The following is a 25,661-nucleotide window of genomic DNA, read 5'->3' as shown; positions in this document are numbered from 1 at the left end:
TGGTTACTTTTAATTTAAATCTTATAAATTTATAAAAAAATTAAATTTTATAAATTCTTATGAAATAAATAAGTTTATTAAAATTTAAACTAAAAAATATGATTACATTCCTGCATATACAATCTTTTAAATTCTCTGTAATAATATTTTTATGTCAAAATAATTTTTTAAAATTTTAATCCATACACCTTGAAAACAATATTGAAGCTCAGAACTAGACTACCAATCCCATGGGGATGAAACCAATATATATCTTTTGCGACTGTTTTGCAGGGGTGCGAATCCGTCTCTGTTGACATGAAAGACAAGAAATTGATCTTATCGGTGGAAGTTGATCCAGTGAGTAGTGCAGTGTCCAAGCCACGAAAAGTGATGTCTCACTGTATTAGTTTCAGTTGGACTTGAACCAGCAAAAGAGGATAATGATCAGAGAAGGACCCAACATAAGTACCCTTATCGCATGGCACACACCAACACAGTCTAATTAAAATTACTATATTAGTAGTATTGATCATTGAAGAGATTCCTAGAGAGGCTTCTAAATTTGAGAGTATTACAAAGTTTGATAAAAGACATAATTAATTTGGTTGGTTTTATTTATGTCATTTTCTAGTAGATTGAAGACTGTATGCAATACTGTAATTAGTGGTGTATGACTAGAAATTGTCATTTTGCATGTAAAATCTAGACAAAAATTTGATGGGTTAATGATAAGTAATAACTACCAAGATTTGAGTGGAGAAGGTTCTCTTAATATATATACTTATTTAGATCATTCGAAATTTAAAATCATCTGTATTTTATTACCAATCTATCTATGTAATAATTAGTAATAATGTAAAATTTCTTCCACCTCAATAATTGATTATAAGAAATGGATTGGTGTAACTTATCAGTCCAAAAAGGCCTGAGGGGACGAACATGTGGTAATGTTCCATGTAGACGTCAATGCCAGCCACCAAAACAATCTTTAAAATTTCTCAACAATGTCCATCGTTATTTAACTTTTCTGGATATATATAACCACAAAGCAAAATGTGCAATCCTTTTTCCGAACCGGACCCCTATGTTATTGAAAAGAGAAGAAAAGCCTTCAGTGATTACACCTTTTTTTTTTATAAGATTTCGTTGGTGATCACTTTCCATGAAGAAACTCTCTAGGGTAGGTAAAGATGACACGGTTTGATCCAAAAGATATGACAAATTAAAGTAACAAGTAGTTTGGACCTTTAAACATATTATTGAAAAAAATATAAGTCTCACGTTAACTAAAAATACAGTTAAATTAGAATATATAAATGAGGAACAATTCTCACCCCTTAAGTTAATTTTTAGGGTAATTGAGTTAGGTCTATACTCACCTTCTAAGATGATATCAAAACAAATTTAAGATTAATCCAAAGGGTCACCTACCATTTATTGTTGGAGTAACCCTCACCCCTTAAACTAGCTTTTAAGATTGAGTTAGACCTAAATTTACATTTTTAAGATTCTAAGACATATATCAAGAGTTTGATTTTGCCTATGTGAATAGAACAATTAAGGAGAGGAAATTTTCTTGTTATTCTATTATCGAGAGATTAGTCTTAATTATGACATTAATCGTGAGAATAGCTTGTTATAAAAAAAATTATTTGTACTGAAGTATCGAGAATTACTGTAACGTAAACAAAAATAATTGTAATAGTACTAAAGTTTTGAAGACCATACTATATGATTTGACTTGGGTTGACTCCACTGTGTCTCCCACGCTATGCTACTATATATTGCTCAATCCCAGCCATATTTCTCACAACTTCATTTGCAAAACAAAAAACATCTTCAAATACTCTTGCTTAGCTCTCAAAAGCCAAGCTTTGATAAAGATGAAGGTCAGAACAATACTCTCATGAGATGAAACACTGTTTCTTGAGTTTTCTCAGAGCTTTATACTGTTATGGTTCCACTAGGGCTTGTATTTAACCTTTTCCCTTTCATGTTTAGAAGTAATCGTAGTTGGGTCTTAACAGCTCTTTGATTTGTTGTGTAACAGGAAATAGTGCTAAAGGTGGAGTTGCACGATGATAGAATCAAGCAAAAGGCTATGAAAACAGCCTCTAGCCTTTCAGGTATATCATAATTTTTACCCTACCACCACAAATTCGCTTTTGTTTCAAATAACAAAATACATGTCATGCATCGTCAAGGATTCAATGATTTTTTAACAAACTAAATTGCATGTTGTAATTATTTTTGCAGGGGTTGAATCAGTTTCTGTTGACCTGAAAGACAGGAAAATGATCATATTGGGAAACATTGATCCAGTGAGTGCAGTATCGAAGCTACGAAGGTGTTGTCACACTGAAATAGTTACAGTTGGACCAGCAAAAAAGGAGAAAGAGAAGGAGAAGGTGAAGCCAGCAGAAGTGCCTGTTCCTCTCCATCAAGCCTATCCCTTAATTTATTATCAGATGACACCACCACCATATCCTCAAATTTACTATGTTAAAAGTTACGATGAGAATCCTTGTGGCTGTGTCATATGCTAAATTTAGAAAGTTTGATGAAAAAAGACAAAAACCGAGTTTGATAAAAAAAAAAAAAAAGACAAAGTAGGATCTATTAGATTGAAGATGTCCTTTGATACTTATAAAAATATATTTTTAGAAAAAGATGAAAACATTTGAATATGACAACTAATTGAGCCTCAGGTCGTGGAAGATTAATCACATGATCAACTCAAAAGAACTAAAGTTTAATTATGAGATTCTTCGTCATCCTTTCCAATTCAGAGAGCTAAAGGTTGTTAAAAAAATAGATTGAAGATTATGGTGTTGTCCAAGGTAGTAAATATGCACTCTGCAATTAGTGGTATATATGTTGGTTTGTCATGTTGTAAAATGTAGACAAAAACTTGATGCGTTGTATTTAAGTAATAACTATCAAGATTTGAGTGGAGAATGTTCTCTTAATACTTCCTTCCATCATTCAAATATTAAAGTCACTTCTACATCGTTCTCTTTAAATTAAGTGTGTTTTAAGGTTATTATGTAAAAATCAATAAATCAACAATTTTTTTAAAATTTATGTGAAAGAAAATTTGCACGAAATATACGAATGGACACGTGCAAACATTTTTAAAAAACAGCAAGTGATTATTTGCATTTGACGGTACATCACTCATGTCAAATTAATCTATCAAACACATATATTCGTTTCATTTCGTCCTACAAAACTTGTGCTACGCAATTGAGTATTTTCCTTTAACATAACATACTATTCGTCTAAATAATATAGGGCAATAAAATAGTAATTAATTTTTTTTATTTGATTGACATTTTATAAATTTGGTCTAATTTCTAAAATCTTTTAATTTAATTCTTGGATTATATAATTTTATGTTTTACAAAAATTTAATCGCCTGTGTCGATTAATCTTATCTCTTATTAGGCTTAAATTATTTTTTGATTCATATAAAATATTATTTTTTATTTTGGTCTTTTAATTTTTTTTAATCCTTTAAGATTTTTTTTTTTTTGTCAAATGATAACATTAACCGATACTATAATAATAATATTGATAGTTCATTCACTTGTCATGTTAGCAAACAACCAAAAGTTATTTAAACCTCTAATTTATTAGTTTGACATTATCAAGGCACTACTTTAAATAAATGAAAATTTAAAAACAATAAATTTTTTTTACATAATTGCTTTGTTAGGATGCCGTATGCACTAAACCAATGAATTATCACTAAATTATTATATCTTCATTCAACGTCATTACTTAATATGAAATCCATATCATATATATTATTAAAAATGCATTTCTTTACTTAACTCCCAAAAGGTATTTCAAAGATAAAAAATTGTAGAAGTCTTATTATAAGCAGTGTTTAAACGAACTTGTAATGATAAGCCATGTTGACGTCATACACCAAAACTTATTGCCATGTGCATCAACCATTATTTAATATTAATCTTTTCTAGTTTTTCACTTTTGCTTATGTGGGACTTCAGCTCCTCCATCTTACTCGGATGAGTAGGTTATCAAGTCGAATTATCGACTATAATATCAATTGTTGAACAATTTAAAAGGAGTAAATATTAAGATAAATTTACACTGGTAGATCATTAATCATCATATAAGGGAACTTGACATTACATTTTAATTCAAAATATTAAGGTTCAGGTTTATGAATTTTCTCGTCACTTATATAATGCTCAACTTTTTCACTTTTGCGGATATGAGATTTCATCTCACACTTATAACCCAACAGTATCATTTTACCAAGTAGACTCGTGCGTGATGCTTTTGAAAAATAAAAATTAAAAAAGCCTTTAATGATTGCACTCTTTGTAAGATATGAAGATTTAATTGATTAATTCACTTTCTCTGAAGGAACTGTAGCTAGGGTAGTTAGAGGATGCAAAATTTAAAGATGACACGGTTTCCACTTTCCACTACACCGTGTGTAGCCAAACAAATTGTTTAAGTTTAATTTGAAGACCATATACAATGCGATTTGACTTGGGTTGACTCCACTTGACTTTGTCTCTCACCATATATATACTACTATAAATATTGCTCAATCTATCTTAGCTATATACTTGTCACAACTTCATTTCCAAAATAAAAACCATCTCCTAATTAATATTCCAACAACCCAAGTTACCTGTTGACCCTCCTCAGCCAAACAATTCTTGTTTCTAGCTTTCACAAGCAAGCTCTAACAACAATGAAGGTTAGAAATAAACACTCATGTGATGAGACAAATATCATTTATTAATTTCCCCTCCTTCCATAATCAATGTTTCTTGAATTTCTCAGAGCTTTAAACTTTTTTTGTTTCCACTAGACCTTGTAGTTAACTTTTATCCCTTTCATGTTTAGAAGTAATCGTTGGATCTTAACAGCTCTTTGGTTTGTTCTTTAACAGAAAGTAGTGTTAAAGGTGGACTTACATGGTGATAGAACCAAGCAAAAAGCTATGAAGACAGCATCTGGCCTTTCAGGTAAATCAAAACTTTCACTGCACTGCAACTTTGCTAATTTTGTTTCAAAAGAAATAAAATCCATACCATTAAGTGTCAAGGATTTAATTCAATGATTTTTAACAAATTAAATTGCATTTGTAACTATTTTGCAGGGGTTGAATCAGTTTCTGTGGACATGAAAGATATGAAAATGATCGTAGTGGGGGACATTGATCCAGTGAGTGCAGTGTCCAAGCTACGAAAGTGTTGTCGCACTGAAATAGTTTCAGTTGGACCAGCAAAAGAGGAGAAGGAGACAGAAAAGGAGGAGCCAGCAAAAGTACTTGTTCCTCTCAAGCACCATGAATCCTATCCCCTTTATTATCGGATGACACCACAGTATAGTCAAAGTTACTATGTCACAAGTTACGAAGAGAATCCTAGCGGCTGTGTCATCTGCTAAATTTGAGAATACAGAAAATATATGATATAAAAAAAGACACTCATTTTGTTGCTTTTATTAGTATTTTCATGATCTAATAGATACAAGGGAGTAAATATGTACTTTATTTAGTGTAGTGTATGATTAGACTTTGTCATTTTGTAAAATGTATTAGACAAAATTTGATGGGTTATTCATAAATAATAATAACCAAGATTTGAGTGGAAATGTTCTCTTCCTAATACTTTTTCTATCATTGGTATATTTATAATGTTATTACTAGTTATGTATATCAAATTTAAAATTTATTTCACATCAATAACAATATTATTAGAAATGACCACTTTAGTTGATATGAATAGTTTCTCGAAAAAGGTTGATATGCAGTGCATATTTAGTTTACAGTTGAAAATATTACGACTTGAAAATGAAAATATTACCATTGGTAAAATTATTTTTGCCCAAAATATAATTTTACAACGAATTTCCTAACATGCTTGTAGTTGGGGATTGTAATCCAACTCTTTGTAGAATATCTAGTTGTGAGGTTACGTCCCAACGAGAAAGTGGCCTTCAAATCCTTCGGGATAAATTTTTGTTATTGAAAAACTTGTGCAAATAAGTCGTAAAAAAACAACAAGGTGAGGTATAAGTGACAAGTAACTTGGATCCTTTGTCAGGAATTTGTTTCCTGGCTATGTGAATATATACCAACACATGTGCAAGAAGAAGAATTTTATGTTAACTACTTCCTCAAAGGATTAGTCTTATATAGTTTACTATTGTGATGGGTTACCTTGCTATGAACAGCTGAAATAAGCCGTAAAAAATATTATTAGAAATGGATTGATCTAATTCAAGGAAGAAGATTGTCTAATAGTTAAAAATGTATTAAACAACCCTCAACCTCAAGAGTTATAAAGTTGATTTGGTAGTTGAATGAAAAAAAGAGAAGAGATATTAGGATTTAAATTCCTCTTACTAAAACAAATAACAAATTAAGAACTAATATTGATTAATAATTTTTTTAAGAAAACCAAGCTCAAGATTTGGCATTTGGTGCATGAATTTTGTAGGAATAAATATTTTTGGGTGGATCTATCGGTCATGATACTTTATTAAAAACATAGATTTTAACCAAAAAATGGCATCGATTTTAACAAAAATATAAATTTTTGTTTTTATATGTTAGTATAAATTTAAAGATATTTAATTACTTTTGTAAATTAGTTATAAATCATAGAAAAGAGGAGTGGTGAGCAAGTTTTACTTTGGGGGCTGCGGGTAACTCCAACAGCAATAAGTTCATGAATATAGCTTCTTTTTCTTTTTTAGGGTAAGAATGCAATATCATTCCAAAGAAGAGCCCAAAGGCAGAACATCGGCAGAAACAATGTCCAACAAATGAGGTGGAAAACCTCAAACCAGATCCTATTTCTACCGGTAAATGCAAAACTAGCAAAACTGTCGATCTGCTCCTCTATTACCATCTCTATTAACACAGGTCAAAAAGTTTAAACTTAAAAAAAAATTTAAAATATATTTTTAAAATATTAATAAGAAAATAAAATTTATTTTTTAAAAATAAACAAGAAAAATATTTTTCAAACAGAAACAATTTAAAAAAAATGTTTTTTAATAAATAAATTTATGAACCCATGTCTACACCTAACGATAGGAAGAAAGAACAAAAATTATTAAAACTTGATAGTGATATAAAGTGAATATATATATATATATATATATATATATATATATATATATATATATATATATATATATATATATATGTATATGGTAAAATTGTAAATTTGTTCCTTCAGTTTATTTTCAGTTTCAAATTTGGTACTCCAGTAATTTAATTTATAAATTTGGTGTCCCTATTTTATAAAATCGTGCAATGTTGGTTCTCCATACCACAATTGGACGTTAACTGTTAATAATAAGTGATGTTGACTGTCAACTTCATGAAATATGAAATGAATTGTTGTTTTCATTGACCAATCAGAACATGACACGTATCAATCATCATCCAATAAGATAAGAACGTTACACGTGACAGTCAATATCACGATCAACTTCCAATTGTGACCTAAAAGATCAACATTGCACGATTTTATAAAATAAGAACCAAATTTGTGAATTAAATGACTTGAAGGATCAAATCTGAAACTAAAGATAAACTAGAGACTAAATTTATAATTTTAATATTTGTATTATTTGAACTTTTAAATACCATGACTCAAAAGAAATCTGGTGACTGATGGACGAACAACGTGTGGTATGCCATGTTGACGTCAGTGTTTAATCACCAACAAAACTTCCCAACTTCTTCGTTATTTGTCTTTTGGGATGTAACCACGAAGCAATATGTACTGATGCCCTGTCATTTTCACTAGCGGACGCATGATTAAAATAAAATAAGAAAAACCCTCAATTATTGGTCTTCTATAAAATTTCGTTGATTCACTTTCTGTGAAGGAACTGTAGGGTAGTTATAGGATGCAAAATTTAATGATGACACGGTTTCCACCGCGTAAATTGTGTAACAAAACAATGTTTTGAAGACCATATAGTAGTACTTTATGAGTGGACTTGGGTTGACTTGACTTGACTGGACTAAGTCTCTCACCTCATGCTACTATAAATAATGCTCAATCTCAGCTATACTTATCATCACAACTTCATTTCCAAAATAAAAAGACTTCCTTTTTTGCAATTGTCATTTGTCACCAAACAATTGTTGTTAGCTCTCACAAGCAAGCTTCAGCAACGACAATGAAGGTCAGAACTAGATGAAGAAACCAATCTCTTTTATAATTTCCTCCCTTTCATCCACTAATCAATGTTTCTAATTGAGTTTAATTTTCTCAGGGATAGCCTTACACTGTTTTGTTTCCACTAGATCTTGTATTTAACTATTTCCTTTCATGTTTTAAATGTAGAAGTAATTAACTATTGGGTCTTAACTGCTCTTTGATTTGTTGTGTTACAGAAAGTAGTCTTACAGTTGGACTTACATGGTGATAGAATCAAGCAAAAAGCTATGAAAACAGCATCTGGCCTTTCAGGTACATCTTTGCTTTTGTTTCAAGAAGCACAATTAATACATGTCATGCAGCATCAAGGAATCAATGATTTTTATTAACAAAATTGCTTGTAATTATTTTTGCAGGGGTTGAATCAGTTTCTGTTGATATGAAAGACATGAAAATGATCGTGTTGGGGGACATTGATCCAGTGAGTGCAGTGTCGAAGCTACGAAAGTGTTGTCACACTGAAATAGTTTCAGTTGGACCAGCAAAAGAGGAGAAGAAGGAGAATGTGGAGCCAGCAAAAGTACCAGTTCCTCTAAAGCTCCATGAAGCCTATCCCCTTTATTATCAGATGACACCACATTATGGTCAAAGTCACTATGTCACAAGTTACGAAGAGGATCCTAGTGGCTGTGTCATCTGCTAAATTTCAGAATATTGGAAAGTTTGATAAATAAATAAAAGACCAAGTAGTCATTTTGTTGCTTTTAATATTATTTGTACTAGTATTTTGCATCATCTAGTAGATTGAAGGCTGAGCAAAAAAAAAATCTAGTAGATTGAAGACCGGTGTGTCCAAGAGAGTAAATATATAATGATGTATACATAGTGTGGTGCGTGACAATTGACAAAACTTTGTCATTTTGTAAAATGCAGACAAAAATTTGATGCCTCATTGATCATAAACAAAACTACCAAGATTTTGAGTGAAAAGTGTTTTCTTCTTTTAACGTAGTAACATGTTTTATCTAAAGAAAGGATAGACTAGACCAACATAAGGTGATGGGTTATAAGTGTGAAATAAAATTTTACATAAAATAAAAGTGAAAAAATTGATCACCATATAAATAAGAAAAAGATTCATAAATTTAAATCTTAAAGTTTTGGGTTTAAGTTATATCACCAAGAATAAAATGCACATATTATTATAAAAATTATTTTTTCAAGATGCAAAGTCATTAATTATAACACCAATTTTAATTTTTTTTTTCAATATAAAAAGTTTTAACATATCCTTCTCAATCGAAAACTTTTTTACCCTCTCCTCATTAAAGTTGGTTGGACTCTTTGTTTAAGCTCTCAGGCATGGGCCTTGGGTTTTGCCTGTCGAATGAGTGAAACTTCATATACCTCTGGAGGAAGCAAAAGTCCTCTTGAAATCTACTCTCACGGGAATTACTATTCTCAACTTGTTTTTTGCTATCTCACTTTATTCTTCGTTTAATTTGAAATTTCCAAAAATACCCCTAACAAAAACATGATTCAGTTAATTAAAATAACAAGAAAAATGTGATTATTTTGTGTAAAAAGAGTGACAAGAAATAAACAATGAAAATATGATTATGTTGTATATTTTAATCAACAAAAATTTGTTTTCTTTGTGTACTGATTTTTGCACCAAAACAAAAACATTTTTATTGTGTACTTTTTTCCTTACTTTTATGAATACATAAAAAAACATATTTTTTTTAATATAAAAGTAAGAAAATAAAAGTATTTTCTAGAGACGCAGATAAATAGAAGGATGACAAGAGTCTCTTTCTGTCCATTTTTTAAAATGTAACAGGTGTGAAGGGCAAAATTTAGGGTGGGGATAGAAATAGGCTATCTTAAGTACTCCCATTGAGTCCTAAACTAAATATTAAAAATTGGACTAAAAATGATTTTGTTTCCTGTCCTTTTGGTCAAATTTAGTTTTAGTCTCTATAATTTTAAATTGATGAATTTGGTTCCTATATCTTAAAAATTAGGTAAATTTAGTTCATATTTGATCGTTAGTCATCCATGTGCAAAAACTAAATTCATCTATTTATTTTAAGTATAAGGACCAATTTTATTGATTGGAAACTAAAAAGGATTAAAACTAAATTTGATCAAAAGTATAGAATCAAATACATATTTTATTCTAAAAATTAGAAATAATTATTTCAAATTTTTGAGAAATAAAATCCAAAGTACTGCAGGTTTGTGGTGTGTAGAAAATAGAAACTATAAGGAAGCGCTTTGTAGCCTATTATTGTTTTGACTTCGTAAAGAATGTATGCGTTTAATACGCGTAAGGTGTAAATAAGTGAGGTCGTGTGAGAAGGACCTATAATTTAGTTATATTAGGTTCAGACTAAGTCAAATTTTTCTAGAAAATAGGTAAGCTGAAGAATTTTATAAAAGTTATTTAATTAAACAATGCCTAAGAAACTAGTCTATTTAAAAAATTATAAATAATATTCATTATTAATAATAATATTATATTAAATTTATTGAAACACATTAAAATGTTATATTTATTTCTCTTTTTAAATATAAATCATGTTGATCTATCTATATAAAGATTTTTTTTATTAATTATTATATTGGTACGAAATTGTCAGTACCAAAAAACAATGACAAATGAGTTAAGCTAAAGTTTTTAATTAAGTTCATTAAAAAATAAATTTATATCTTATTATAAAATATATTTTTAAATAAATTTTTATGAATATTATGTTAAATCTTAAAAATATGCTTAAATTGTATAAATAAGTTAGATTTAATTTTTTTTAAACTTTACATTCATAATTTTACTTTTATTTTAATGTTAACTTATTACAAATGAAGCCTATAAACAAACTTGTAGGTTACATCATACCAAACTTTTATGTAGTTGAGACTTAGATCCTTAAAAAATATTTGACTACTAGACCAAAATTGAGACCATGTTCTTGTTACTAGACCAAATATTATTATTATATTTAACTTATTACAAGTTAGATTCAAGCCTAGCAAAACTTAATTCGATTCAGCCTGTTTCCAGCCCTAGGTAAGGGTAAGCCATAGTATGGTCTGCAAATGTTGTGCTGCCTTTTGGGGTTTCTTTGTAATCTTTCATCAACAACACCTTGTGTTGTTGTTGTTATGAATAAAGCTTTATTTTCCTATTTGAAAAAAAAAAGCAGAGAAATAAAAACCAAAAATAAATATTAAGACCAAAATTATTTTATTTTGTAAGGAAAAATTACTATTTCAAGTTTTAGAAAAATGAAACCAAAAAATATTTTAAAAATAAAAAAAATTCACACGTGTTACAAATACTATTTAATCCTTTCTTATCTCATCCAAGTTATCTTAGCATTCGTGGTCGCAAAGTTAGAGTGACTTTTTTAGCATTCGTGGTCGCAATTGGCAAAGACTACATCGATCGTGATCGGGTCAAGGGCCTGAAAATACAACACGGAGTAGCCACTAACGCGGTTTTGGGAAGTGGACTTGAGAAAGAACAAAAAATAATATAAATTTAATATGTTAATATCTTCTTTATTTCTGAATTTCTTCATTTACAAATAAAATAATTAATTGTCCCTCTTTTCTTTTTTTGCTTTCTTGAAAATTATATTTTCAAACATACTTTTGAGTCTGAATCCCTCTCGCGTGGAGACAAGTTTCCACCTGTGGAGGATTTGTCAGTATGCTACTGTTTCACTTAATTAATTAAATTAGTGTGGATGGGCTGAATTGAACTTGAACTAGAACTATTAATCTACAAACTCCAAACAAAGCAAACAACCTTTTCATGATTTCAAACAGGCTCGTAAGGACATCGTTTGGTGTAGAAGAGGGGTGAAGTGTCAAAATGCTAATTCTAACATAGGCTTCAATTGCCAACTAGTACTAGGTGTTTTACATGTATTTTTTTTTTAACTTAGGTAACTTTTTAAAATAAAATAGTGAAAATTGCACACACCCATATATATGAATGTGTCAAATTTGAACCTAAGATATGTTACCACGTTAAATATATTCAAAGGTTCAAATAAAATTGATTCTTATAAAGGATATATATATATATATATATATATATATATATATATATATATATATATATATATATATATATATATATATATATATGTATATATATATATATGTATATATATATGTGGTCTCTACTAATATTTATCTTCTATGTATCTATCTATTTAATTTTCTTCCAATTTAGAAGGATAAATAAAAATTCTATAACCAAAATTATAAAAGAAAAATTTAGAAAAATAATGTACATCATTTATAAAAAAAGAATCAAAGTAAAAACTAAATTACCCTCACAAGAATATATTTGAATTTAATATAGAGATAATTTACAAAAGTTGTGACCACATAAAATGATAAGATCGATTTGGCAGATAGTGAGCTTCAAAGAAATTCAGGAGCCATGATTTGCCAGGACACATCATTCCGGAAGCCATCCGTGATATTTCATTCGTAGCAAATAACAAATCCAAAAGTGAACACTTTTTTATACATTCATATATAATGGCTTTTGGGGTCTAACATAGCTGTATAATGCTGACTAACTGACCCAAACAGACTATAATGTTGGCCTTGACTTCAGTTGACTTTGTCTTTATTGTAGCATTTCTTTCGTTGGCATATAAGTACTTCAGTTGTGCTTCAAGTTCTAACAGTTCAACTAGAACAATCTCTTAACCCTCTCTCAAACTCCTTCAGAATCCCCCTTTCCCAGTTCCCAACTTCATTTCAAATCAATATGAAGGTAAGAATTTGTACCCTCTCTCAAGTTTTCTCTCCTTATGAAACTAAAATTTTGTGACTTTTGATCTGTTTCCATCCTTAATTTGCAAACATGATTTCCAAAATGTTATGAGTTTTGCTCTCCTTAAGTACTGTTTGATACTCAAATTTGAGAACAAGCTAAGTTTTAGTGTGAAAATTACGGCCATGGCTTGCTTCTAACCTTTTTATTCTTTTTCCTTTTACTGTTTAAGTGATCATTAGTTTTGGAATTTTCATGCTTAGAAATGATTATAACTATAGATCCTAAAAGTTCTATAATTTTTGTATGACAGAAAATTGTGCTAAAGTTGGAAATCCATGACGACAAAACCAAGAAAAAGGCCATGAGGGCAGTATCTGGTATTTCAGGTATAAAATCTCAACATCTAATAATCGTTCTCATGTTAGTTACTATATATATGCTTTTTTATGCTTAGTTAATCAAGGGTAAAAAATCATATGTTATACAAAATTGAATTTTTTGGGGTCATTTTTTCAGGGGTGGAGACAGTCTCAGTGGACATGAATGACCTGAAAATGACTATAATTGGGAATGTTGATGCTGTAATAGTAGTTGGCAAGCTTAGAAAATGTTGTGATCATGCTGATATACTATCAGTTGGACCAGCCAAAGAGGAGAAGAAAGAGGAACCAAAGAAAGATGAGAAGAAGCCAGAAGACAAGAAAGATCCAAAGGAGGAATATGCTGAACTTCTGAACGCCTTTTATAATCAGACCAGACAGCAGCAATACCCCCCTTATTATCACAGAACAGTGGAAGAGGATCCAACTAGCTGTGTTATTTGCTAAGTATTGGAATATCATATGGAGTTTGAAATGATGGATAATAAAATGAGATCAAGAAAAGATGGTGGCTGCATGGAGTTGAAGAAGAATTATGTTTCTTTTGGAGTTCCCTTTTTCCTTCTTTTCTTTCTTATGTTTTGGTCTTTCAGGCTTTCCTCTTGTTTTAGTTCATAAAAGAAAAGAAAAAAAAAGGAGTCTAAAACTGAGATATATAATATGTAAATTATTTTGTGGTGTAGTACAATCAATGTATTCAAATTTCTGGCAGTGAGAAATTGGTTTTATTAAATTCAGGTGTTCAATTCTTAGTCTGTGGTTTGTGTTGTTCCTTTTGAGAATTAGACATGGCAAGGAGGCACCAGGGGCAAAACAAAAAGTTCAGAAGACAAAGTAAAGATTTTTGAAAAAAAGGGCAAAAGAAATAAAATTAAAAATTACTAAAGGGGAGGGGGTTGCATGTTTGCATAAGCATTGCTGAAAATGGAATATGTGAATAGATAGAATGACTGTATTCTTTGTTGTTTGGTGCATTAATCTGAATACAATAAAACATTTTTTAATCTGAAAAATCAGTACAGAGGACCAACAAAGAGAATTCACAGTCTAATACAATCCAATAACAAAAACAGTGTACATGATTCTTCAGAAAAAACTGAAAACCAAGATGCTGTACAATACAACCTTTCACAATAGTTGTTGACAATGACAACTTAATTCCTCATTTAACACAACCTAAGGTTCAATTCTAAGCTGATTAGGATGACAATAAATCTTGACCAAGATGATTACGATAACACAGATTTTAGTGGTGGGAAAAAATTGGGACCTTGATGTACATTTTACTGCTATATATTTGATAAAAGTGACATATAGAATATCTGTGAGACTACGTCATTGATGTCGTTAATGCACTTATTCCTATTTAATGTATGTATACAACTTGGAAAAACTGACTATAGCTAATTAGTGTCTGATAGGTAAGAACAGCATATATTTTTCCTGTACACAAGAATTTAGCTAGAGATCATACTCGCATAATTAAATACGTAAGAAGCCTGATAGTATTATTTTTTTTCCCGGTAGAATCAGAAACGGCATCGATCAAGATGTTTATAATAATTTATGCATTATCTAAATTCCCTTAATGTTTAATAATATGTCTAGATAAGTTGTTGCATAAAATATGTCTAGACTTGTAAAATAATATAACTTGTTTCTCGTAAATTGAACCGGAGGTATTATTTTTTTAATACATCTTTTTGTAGTTTTAACATATTATTCCAAGCATTCATTATTATATATTAGTTAAAATTTATTAAAAATATATAATTTTATATCAAATGAATAAATAAAATATTTTTTTTATTTTCTTTCCAACCATTATTTTAATAAAGTTATTTCTTTTTATTTATTTAATTATAAAAACCTCATCATTTTTTAAAAATTATTTATTTTTAAAGAAAAAAATTATTTTTAATTTATTTTATGAAAAATGAGGTGTTTCAAAAATAATTATTAATTCAAAAGTCACAGAATATGTATTCATTTCACCTTTAATAAAATTTGTTTTTATTTATTTTCTTATATTTCTGTGAACTTTTATTTATTTTCTATCTTTATTTCTTTTCTCAATTCTATTTTTATACAATCTCCTTTACCTATTATTATCAAATTCATTGTTGGATTCTCATATATCATATAATTAGAATTGTTATCAAAATTCTTATATAATTAATATAAAAATATTATTATTATTATAAAAAACATGTGTTATTGGAATTTTTATTATATGAATTGTTGGAGAAATTCTTTATATAAAATATTTTAAATGGATCTCATATTTAAACATTTATTTTTTAAAAAGAATCACTAATAAAAATTATTATGTGACACATAAAATTTTCTTTAAAAACTATTTATAATTTTCACGATTAACACCAAGAAAATGAAGTAGCCTTTTGTATTGAGTTCTCCTCATGTATTTAAGTTCTAATAATTGATGTTTCCATTAAAAATTGTGCTATGATAAGAACAACTTATAAGTTGAATTAAGGTGCAAACCAAATAGATAAATGAGTGAAACAGTAATTATTAGAACTCTCCCACCCAAGTCAAAAGATGTGATACTTAAGTAAAAGACTCTCCCACTAGTTTTGACTCTCCCACTAGTTAAACTTTTGAATATACTTTCAAGTCTTAACAATAATGAAAGTATTAGAGAGCTACAACTAGTTAGGCTACTCTAAAATTAGAGAAAACTACCATTAAAAGAGCCATTGAGAAGATAAAAGATAAACTAGTGATATATTTGTATTGATGTCTTACACACTCAAAATCCTAAATTAAATGGATGACAACTATAAGTGTTATCATCTAGTGTTATGGGAATTAAAAATAAAAACTAGATAAATATATGTTAAATTCAATATAAATTTTTCACCATTTAAATTTAACGACATATTTTGGCCTCCTTATACCCATCCTAATTCCTAATTCACATCTTAGCAGTATAAATATTTCATTTATTTCTCTTTATGTATCTCACAAATACGGGGCATAAGAGGAATTAATAAAAAGTTAGATCCCATAACATGAAGGAAAGAACGTGCCATTTTTTCATATAAAAAGGAAGGGCCTTTCCATCTGACAATAGAACATGCTGGATATCCCACCATGGGTTTTCTGATAATGCCATATCCTTTATCGATTATCAAACAGCTGAAAAGGACGAAAGCTATGTGAATTTAACCAAGTGGTTATAAAACAAAATATATAGCTTATTATGTGAATTTAATTAAAATTTTAATGCATCAAACCCCTGCTGGTCCTGGGCCTCCGGAGGTGCGATGGAACATGGCTCAAGGATAAAAGGGGCCCAAAATTTTTAAAAAATTTATATGATTATATAATAAAAAAATTATATTATTTGATGTTATTTTTTATAAATGAACTAAAGTTATTATTTTATTTCACACCTCTCTTTTTACTCAAATTAAGATGTTACACGTAATTAAAAGGTGTTATTATGTTAGTTGTTTGCTTTTGTTTTATTGTATAACATTCTTAGTAAGTCCATTATATAAATTTTTAACTCAGTTTGATATAAACATGTATTGGATTTATGATAATAGATTCAAAATTTTCTTTAAATGATTTTTTTTAAAAAAATAAACATAAAACCAAAAAAAATCAAATTATAAAGGAAATTAAAAAAATCAATATTAATAAAGAACAAAAATATAAGTAAATTTAAATATTATATGATATTTTTTCTATGATGGGTGATAGTGACCAAATTATATTTTTTAGAGACAAATATAAAATTAAATTAAATTATAAATATAAAATTAATATTTTAAAAATATACAAAAAATTAAATTTATAAAAAATAATGTGATTGATTCCTCACAAGTTTAGTCAAATCTAATAAAACTCAATGAAGATGAGAATTGGATTAAAAAATATAAATCATTCTCTTTTGAACCTAAACATATGTTGTCTTCTCCGGGTGAAGATGAGATAATTAAACTTATCTTCAGTTTGTTTCATTATTATGTCTATCTTATACATAAATATTTATATTATGTAATTTTTTTAAAAATAAATTAAATAATAAATGATAACATAAGAGGTTAAATAAAAGATATGATATATCATTTCTGGATCATTAAAGCTATGCTATTTGTGTAATTTAACAAAATATATCTTTTTTTAATGAAATGAGATGTCTATTTTTTAATATATAATATATATTTATATTTATAAATCATGGCGATTCCGATTGTAACATATTCCGATTTATATAATATATATTTGAGTATAAAAGAGGCCAAATTTATTATTTCGCCCAAGACGTATAAAATCTCATGACCGGTCTTGCATCAAACTAAATCGGGAAATTCTGAATGGGTGTAAATATAAAGGTAGTGAACGTAAAAAAACAAAAAAAAAAAGAAAAAAAAAGTTATAAAGGTAGTGGTGTTCGTCTAAAACTCCTGAATATAAAAGTGATGGTGGTGGGAATATGTGACCATAAGGATCGTTGAAAGTTTCTTCCCCCTTTTTGGGTAGAATTGAAAAGAAGTTTAAAGGTGCAAAGTGGTGATAAATGATTGTAACAAAAAAAAAAAAGTGGTGACAAGTAACTAATAATTAAGAAAATATATAACAGTGAGTTCGCACATGCATGTAAATTATTTTTAAGACGATTACACTTGTAACTGGTAGAAGGATGAATTTGTTGAAGGATATGACAGAAATTTATCAAATTAAAAACCATAATACAAATAAAAAAATTTAAAATGGATGCTAGAAAATATCAGTGAAAAAAAACGTGCCATTGTAGAGACTCAATCTTGTGATCTATGTCTAGTATTCAAATAATCACTAAATTTTTTAATTTGTAATGTTTATTACTAGTAGTAAAACTCACGATGAATTCAACCAATTTTTAATAGAATTTGAAACTTAATTCAACAATTAATTTATTGAATTTAGTTCATCAATCAAATGAATTAAACATTAGACAACAGCTAAGCTGGTTAAACACATGAATTGAATTTAAGTTATATAAAATTTAATTTGATTGGTTTATGAGCCAACTTGATTTATATTTATCTATGTACATATCTACCTATTTATGTATGAATCAATCTATTTATGTATTAAATATTTTATATTAATTCATATAATTGGTTTTAAGTACTTTAATATTATTTTTTTATAATCACGTAAACACATATATATTAATTAAAATATTTTATATAATTAAATTGATGTAGTTAAATTTTTTTAATTAATTTCATATTTATTATAGTTAATTATGTTTTCAATTTCTAAATTAAATTATGATTGGTCTTAAACTTTTGTCCCATTAATGAATTTAGTCCCTGTTGTCAAATATCACTGTTAAAATTGGTCGAGTGAAATACTTTTCAAATTTAGTGAAAAACTTTAGTTTATGGAATAAAAGTAAAAAAAATTAAAAATTAAGAGACTAAAAATATAATTAATTTTTAATTTTATTTCTACACTAAATAAATAAATAATCATAATTTTAAATCAAAATGAATTAATTAACAATTTGAATCAAGTTGTTTGCATATTTAAATTAAGTCGAGTTTAAACTAAAAATAAAAATCCAAATTGAACTCTAATCAAACTTTGAACTAATGAGTGAATTTTTCTAGAGTTGAGTCAAATTTAATCAAATTTGGTCCAACTTTACTCATTTTTAACCCTGCCTTACTATGATGTTAATTTCATCTTCTTACTTAAATACTTTGTCCAAACAAAAATAACCTATATATGCCCTTTAATTTGTTTTATGAATGCTCAAGTAACTCTTTGGGCCTTAGTAAAGTAAATTCAGTAAGTTTATGTCTATCTTATACATAAATCATTTTCTTTTGAACCTAAACATATGTTGTCTTCTCCGAGGTGAAAATGAGATAATTAAACTTATCTTCACTTTGTTTCATTATTATGTCTATCTTATACATAAATATTTATTTTATGTAATTTTTTTAAAAATAAATTAAATAATAAATAATAACATAAGAGGTTAAATAAAAGATATGATATAATAAATTAAATAATAAATGATAACATAAGAGGTTAAATAAAAGATATGATATATCATTTCTGGATCATTAAAGCTATGCTATTTGTGTAATTTAATAAAATATATCTTTTTTAATGAAATGAGATATCTATTTTTTAATATATAATATATATTTATATTTATAAATCATGGCGATTCCGATTGTAACATATTCCGATTTATATAATATATATTTGAGTATAAAAGAGGCCAAATTTATTATTTCGCCCAAGACGTATAAAATCTCATGACCGACAATGCATCAACTAAATCGGGTTATTCTGAATGGGTGTAAATATAAAGTTAGTGAACGTAAAAAGAAAAAAAAAAGTATAAAGGTAGTGGTGTTCGTCTAAAACTCCTGAATATAAAAGTGATGGTGATGGGAATATGTGACCATAAGGATCGTTGAAAGTTTCTTCCCCCTTTTTGGGTAGAATTGAAAAGAAGTTTAAAGGTGCAAAGTGGTGATAAATGATTGTAATAAAAAAAAAAAGTGGTGACAAGTAACTAATAATTAAGAAAATATATAACAGTGAGTTCGCACATGTAAATTATTTTTAAGACGATTACACTTGTAACTGGTAGAAGGATGAATTTGTTGAAGGATATGACAGAAATTTATCAAATTAAAAACCATAATACAAATAATTTTTTTTAAAATGGATGCTAGAAAATATCAGTGACAAAAAATGTGCCATTGTAGAGACTCAATCTTGTGATCTATGTCTAATATTCAAATAATCACTAAATTTTTTAATTTGTAATGTTTATTACTAGTAGTAAAACTCACGATGAATTCAACCAATTTTAATAGAATTTGAAACTTAATTCAACAATTAATTTATTGAATTTAGTTCATCAATCAAATGAATTAAACATTAAACAACAGTTAAGCTGGTTAAACACATGAATTGAATTTGAGTTATATAAAATTTAATTAGATTGATTTATGAGCCAACTTGATTTATATTTATCTATGTACATATCTACCTATTTATGTATGAATCAACCTATTTATGTATTAAATATTTTATATTAATTCGTATAATTGGTTGTAAGTACTTTAATATTATTTTTTTATAATCACATAAACACATATATATTAAGTAAAATATTTTATATAATTAAATTGATGTATTTAAATTTTTTAATTAATTTCATATTCATTATGGTTAATTATGTTTTTAATTTCTAATTTAAATTATGATTGGTCTTAAACTTTTGTCCCATTAATGAATTTAGTCCCTGTTGTCAAATATCACTGTTAAAATTGGTTGAGTGAATTACTTTTCAAATTTAGTGAAAAACTTTAGTTTATGGAATAAAAGTAATTTTTTTTAAAAATTAAGAGATTAAAAATATAATTAGTCTTTAATTTTATTTCTACACTAAATAAATAAATAATTTATCATAATTTTAAATTGAAATGAGTTAATTAACAATTTGAATCAAGTTGTTTGCATATTTAAATTAAGTCAAGTTTAAACTAAAAATAAAAATCCAAATTGAACTCTAATCAAATTTTGAACAAATGAGTGAATTTTTCTAGAGTTGAGTCAAGTTTAATCAAATTTGATCCAACTTTACTCATTTCTAACCCTGCCTTACTATGATGTTAATTTCATCTTCTTACTTAAATACTTTGTCCAAACAAAAATAACCTATATATGCTCTTTAATTTGTTTTATGAATGCTCAAGGAACTCTTTGGGCCTTAGTAAAGTAAATTCAGTAAGTTTATGATTTTTTTTTATATTCATGTAAGTGTTTTTTATTTCAAAGACAGTCTTAAGAAAGTTTGTACCAATTTACTTCTTCCTTGATGATTTTTATTTTCAAAAGATTGGAATATGTCACTTTTGCTTAAAATATATGCATGTACATATTCTCATCTTGTGGACCAACATGGTGACCAAAACCAACCCCTCTTGAGCTTAAGCAAGTCTATGATAAGGAGAAGCAATATATAGTTGTGACAGTTGAAAGCTCCATGAAACCATGGATAGGATTGCACCGGCCACTGGTTTACTATCCAAGTCTTCTTCCTATCCAAAAATTAATTTCACGTCTAATCATTTTAGAATTTGTTTTCTTTCAAACACAAAAAAAAAAAAACTATGCATGGCAACGGTTGTGAAGTAAGAAATGTCTTTGATGTCGTTTAATTTAAATATAATTTTATTTTTTTGGCACTCTATTAGTATCTTCTATATGCTCATTAATTTTTTTCTTTTATTTTCATTACATCATTTATCATATTTATTTTTCTTTCGTTTTTTTACATCTCTTTTCTACCCAAAAGGTATATATATGATTACATACACTCTCTCCGGAGAGTGTCCAACACTAATTTTCCTTAAATGCATATAATTAATCTTATCAGTTTCAGTCTTTTTCATATAAATCAAAGCAACTAAAGTAATGTTCAAACGGAGAAGTCTTGTGTAGATATTGTATAATATCACACACTCTGGTTGATATTAATTTGTAAAGTTGAATATATGGGATATATTATATAGGTTATATATTAACAAAGTAGAATCTTCACTTTAACATTATTCAAAAATCTCTTCTTTCCTACATTGTTTTAGTCATTATTTAACATTTTATATTCAAAAAATCAAAATTATTAATTATTTTACTTCTTCTGTGTATGTGTTATGTCGTTTTTCATGATGATATTTTAATGTCTTTTACCCTCAAATAATCGAAATATAAAATGAGGGGGACCCCAATGATTAGCTGGCACCTACTATGGTTGGAGTTGTTAGGGGCATCGAGATTAGCAAGGTGAGTTTTTCTTCTGATATAATATTATGAAGAAGAAACAACACTAAAGTATATCGTTAACCTTTTTTCCTGCAAAATATACTTTTGAAGTTATTATTATATTAATGTTAAACTTTAGCTATTATTTCAACAGAAATTGATTTTGATGTTTTGGCATTTTCAATTTTCAGCTCAATTCTCATTTCAATATATATAGGACCAGTCCTTCTAGGTAAAACCATGCACTTACATAAATAATTTGTATCTAATTGCAAGAAATATGGTACTATATATAATTACTTACTTAGTAATGAAAAGCACACGAATCTCCCAACCCTATAGATATTAGGATAATTATGTCTTTAATATTTTTAAATATTTTGAAAATCAGATTTATTTATTTATATTAAAAATAAGATATTTATAATGTTTACATTTTAACGGAAACATTTATTGTTAGTTCTTGAAAAAAATACTAAAACTATATCATTTTTAATTAATTAAATAAATTAAAAACATATTAATTTTTTATAGAAATTAAAATCAAATTTCGACACATAAAAAAATCAGATTTAAAAATATTATAAATGACTAAAACTAATGGTACTCTTTTTAATACATTATTACTTATTAACTAAAATCCATATGAATTTTATTAATTTAATAATAAGATGCACCAAATAAAGTTGTTTTCAATTCCTTTGAAATTTCTCGGAGAGACACCTATTAACAGGGTCTGATCTTATTCATATTATTTGCTTCATGGAAAAAGAATATATAAAGTTTATTTTTTTATAAATAAATATATAAATTTTTTATTTTGTCTCAATTAATTTTTAATAAGTCTTTCTGTTAAACTGAACCTAATTAAATCATCAATACACAATTTGTCCTTAATTAGTTTAAATTTTATTTTTATTGTTAATCATTTTACATTAGTAGTTTTTTCTATTAATTGTACTTGTACCTACTTAACTAGTTCCTGAACTTGAAAAGATCTCTCTAAAATGAATTGTTCACTTTCAAAGAGAATCAAACTTGCATATAGAAAGATAATAAAAATTAATTTTGAATCTTTAACCACTTATATTAACACACATTAAGTCGCTTTTACTAAGAATTTAACAAATACCCCACGTACATTCTCTAATTGCTGACGATGGGCCTATATATACTAGCTACGTGACAAAGTCATTGATGTTGCAATACACCTTTTTTTTTTCTATTTCTCATTGTTGTAAACACGTAACATTGATAAGTTTTATTATTTTAAGAGATTCCATGACTCAACAAAAAAGAAGGAGTAAGGAGCTTCATATCAGACAATAGATCATTTAGAATATCCACTTTTACATGGAGGAATTTATGATGGCATGACATGAAAATGAAGTTGACAATTCTGATATTTATATGTTATTGAATTGTTTGAAGGTTGTTAAGAATAAGTTTTATTAATTAGCAATTTGTATATCATTTCTCTAAATTGAGTAAGTATAAAAGCTCAATTTTAGTATATAATCAAGGATCCAATTTCTTAAATACAATTGTTACTAATTCAACCATTTCTCTATCTTTATTTTATTTTTATTTTTTTTACTTCAACCACATAGTTAAAGTCTCTTTTTCATTCTCAGACGACCTGTTTAAGGTTTAAGGCATCATCTACGATGAGTTTTTCAGATCATACCATATAGCTCCATACTTTATATATAATATATAGAATGTTCATTATTAATTGACCTAGCACATCAAACAGCAGAAAGCCTGAGAGGACTAATTAAGGAGTAAAAGCCTTCTTAAGCTTCAAGTAAATCTTGATCGTTAACCAAAAAGTACTGTTTGCAAAACTGGAGTTGTTCAATAACGATTAAACGAATTTGATTAAAATTTCAATTAATTCTACTAAATCCGAATATTCATGAGTATAAGTATATAGTCGGTTGGAGTGTTCTAAAACTCTTAAGTATGAAGGTGGTGTAAATATATAAAATAGATGCTAGTAGTGGCACAATGGGTCTTTCAAAGTGCCTTTTTTTATTATTAATAATTGGTACAATAGAAATGCAGCCTTAATTAAAAAGTGTGAAATGGAGACACGCAACACTGTAATAATCAAGATGATTAAACTTTATTTGATTGAAGGATGAATTGTTTATAGGATATGACAGATATTGATCAAATTAAAAACCAAAATAGGGATTATAATTAACGTTAGTTTGATGGTAAAGAAAGAGGGAAAAAAAAGATTATGGGTTCAAATTTTTTAGTTAACCAAAAAATTAATAATTAATATTTGTTAATAAAAAAAATAAATTAAAAACCTAAATATAAATAAATAAAATTGTACCAACATCTTTGAATAGAATTGGACTTGGATTCCTTAATTAAGATATCAAACTCAATACTTTGTTCATGAAAAAGTTAATTAGAGGAAATTTTTTATCGATAAAATCAATTAATACTCTTCACATCAATTTAATGATAAAAAAACCTAAAACTGAATGATGCAATCAAAAGGAAAAATAGCTTGCACATCTAGTTGAATATTATAATTTAGCGTCAATGACCTATGCCTAATCTTCAAACAATCACTAATTGGTGATTGCCTGTTTTTTTAATTTCGATTTGTAATATTTTTACTAAAGAGAATGCCAATTCAACCTTCTCTTATCACTTAAGAAGAGGATTAAGTGACATTGCTTTGTCACATAACAGCACAATACTTTTTTAATATTACCACAACCTGAAAGAAAATAATCTAAATCAATGTACAAATAGAATTTTCCGTTTTGGTCTTTTGAAAGGGTGGGGGGTGACTTTTGTTATGCTGCACGAATATGGCTGTAATTTACTTGGACGGTAAGACGATTAATTAACACATCTTGTGTTTTTAGTCATATTATGAATAAATTTATTTTGGCTCTTACAAAAAACCACAGAAAAAAACTAATCACCAGATTGTAAGGGTGGATACCCCTTATACTCTGTATCCTCTTTTTCAATAATATTATATTAAATGAAAAAAATCTTTCATTTCTTCGGAACAGCAATAATTTTTTTCTTTCATCAAGCTTTTGTGTAGTAAATAAATAGGTTCTTACAAACAAACGTGTATTCTCACAAATAGAACGGATGATTGCATACCTCAGGCTGTTGCTTAATCGATTATCTCCTTTTTGTAAAGTTGTCCTTCATCGATCATATTAAATAAATTTGGTTTGATAAATATTTTTTTCTTCATTTTTAATTAAAAAATTATTCTGTTGTTATTTTGTTTCTTATTTTAAAATTTTTTGAAAAAAATAGTGCAAATAAATTTTTATGAATTTTTTTTTCACTGTCTTAATAATTTTTAAAAAGAAAAAATAAAGTAAAAACAAGGTGATATTTTTTAAAGGTTAAACTAGTTTTTTTTCAACTAACTTAATTTTTAGATTCAATTTAATTTACTAATTTAATTAGAGTTTAATTTGATTCTTTAATTTTTAAAATTAATTCAAT

General features: G+C 27.4%; 4 protein-coding genes across 4 annotated transcripts; all 4 read left to right on the top strand.

Moving 5' to 3' along the window:
- Positions 1-1,797: 1,797 nt before the first annotated feature.
- On the top strand, positions 1,798-2,951 carry LOC114388942 (heavy metal-associated isoprenylated plant protein 39-like). Its single transcript, XM_028349490.1, has 3 exons — positions 1,798-1,871; positions 2,033-2,108; positions 2,239-2,951. Exons 1-3 carry the CDS (start codon positions 1,866-1,868, stop codon positions 2,526-2,528), a joined length of 372 nt encoding a protein of 123 aa, XP_028205291.1. The 5' UTR covers positions 1,798-1,865; the 3' UTR covers positions 2,529-2,951.
- Positions 2,952-4,568: 1,617 nt separating this feature from the next.
- LOC114389143 (heavy metal-associated isoprenylated plant protein 39-like) lies at positions 4,569-5,639 on the top strand. The gene is made up of 3 exons (XM_028349754.1): positions 4,569-4,723; positions 4,919-4,994; positions 5,129-5,639. The coding sequence occupies exons 1-3, from the start codon at positions 4,718-4,720 to the stop codon at positions 5,416-5,418; spliced, it is 372 nt and encodes a 123-aa protein (XP_028205555.1). The 5' UTR covers positions 4,569-4,717; the 3' UTR covers positions 5,419-5,639.
- A 2,384-nt stretch (positions 5,640-8,023) lies between these two features.
- Positions 8,024-9,146, top strand: LOC114389144 (heavy metal-associated isoprenylated plant protein 39-like). Its single transcript, XM_028349755.1, has 3 exons — positions 8,024-8,181; positions 8,393-8,468; positions 8,573-9,146. Exons 1-3 carry the CDS (start codon positions 8,176-8,178, stop codon positions 8,857-8,859), a joined length of 369 nt encoding a protein of 122 aa, XP_028205556.1. The 5' UTR covers positions 8,024-8,175; the 3' UTR covers positions 8,860-9,146.
- Positions 9,147-12,765: 3,619 nt separating this feature from the next.
- On the top strand, positions 12,766-14,095 carry LOC114389099 (heavy metal-associated isoprenylated plant protein 39-like). The gene is made up of 3 exons (XM_028349696.1): positions 12,766-12,960; positions 13,274-13,349; positions 13,480-14,095. The coding sequence occupies exons 1-3, from the start codon at positions 12,955-12,957 to the stop codon at positions 13,788-13,790; spliced, it is 393 nt and encodes a 130-aa protein (XP_028205497.1). The 5' UTR covers positions 12,766-12,954; the 3' UTR covers positions 13,791-14,095.
- The last annotated feature ends 11,566 nt before the right edge of the window (positions 14,096-25,661 follow it).

The sequence above is a fragment of the Glycine soja genome, chromosome 16 (genome assembly GCF_004193775.1).
Source record: "Glycine soja cultivar W05 chromosome 16, ASM419377v2, whole genome shotgun sequence".
NCBI classification, from domain to species: Eukaryota; Viridiplantae; Streptophyta; class Magnoliopsida; order Fabales; family Fabaceae; genus Glycine; species Glycine soja.
This window is presented reverse-complemented; position numbering and strand designations above follow the sequence as displayed.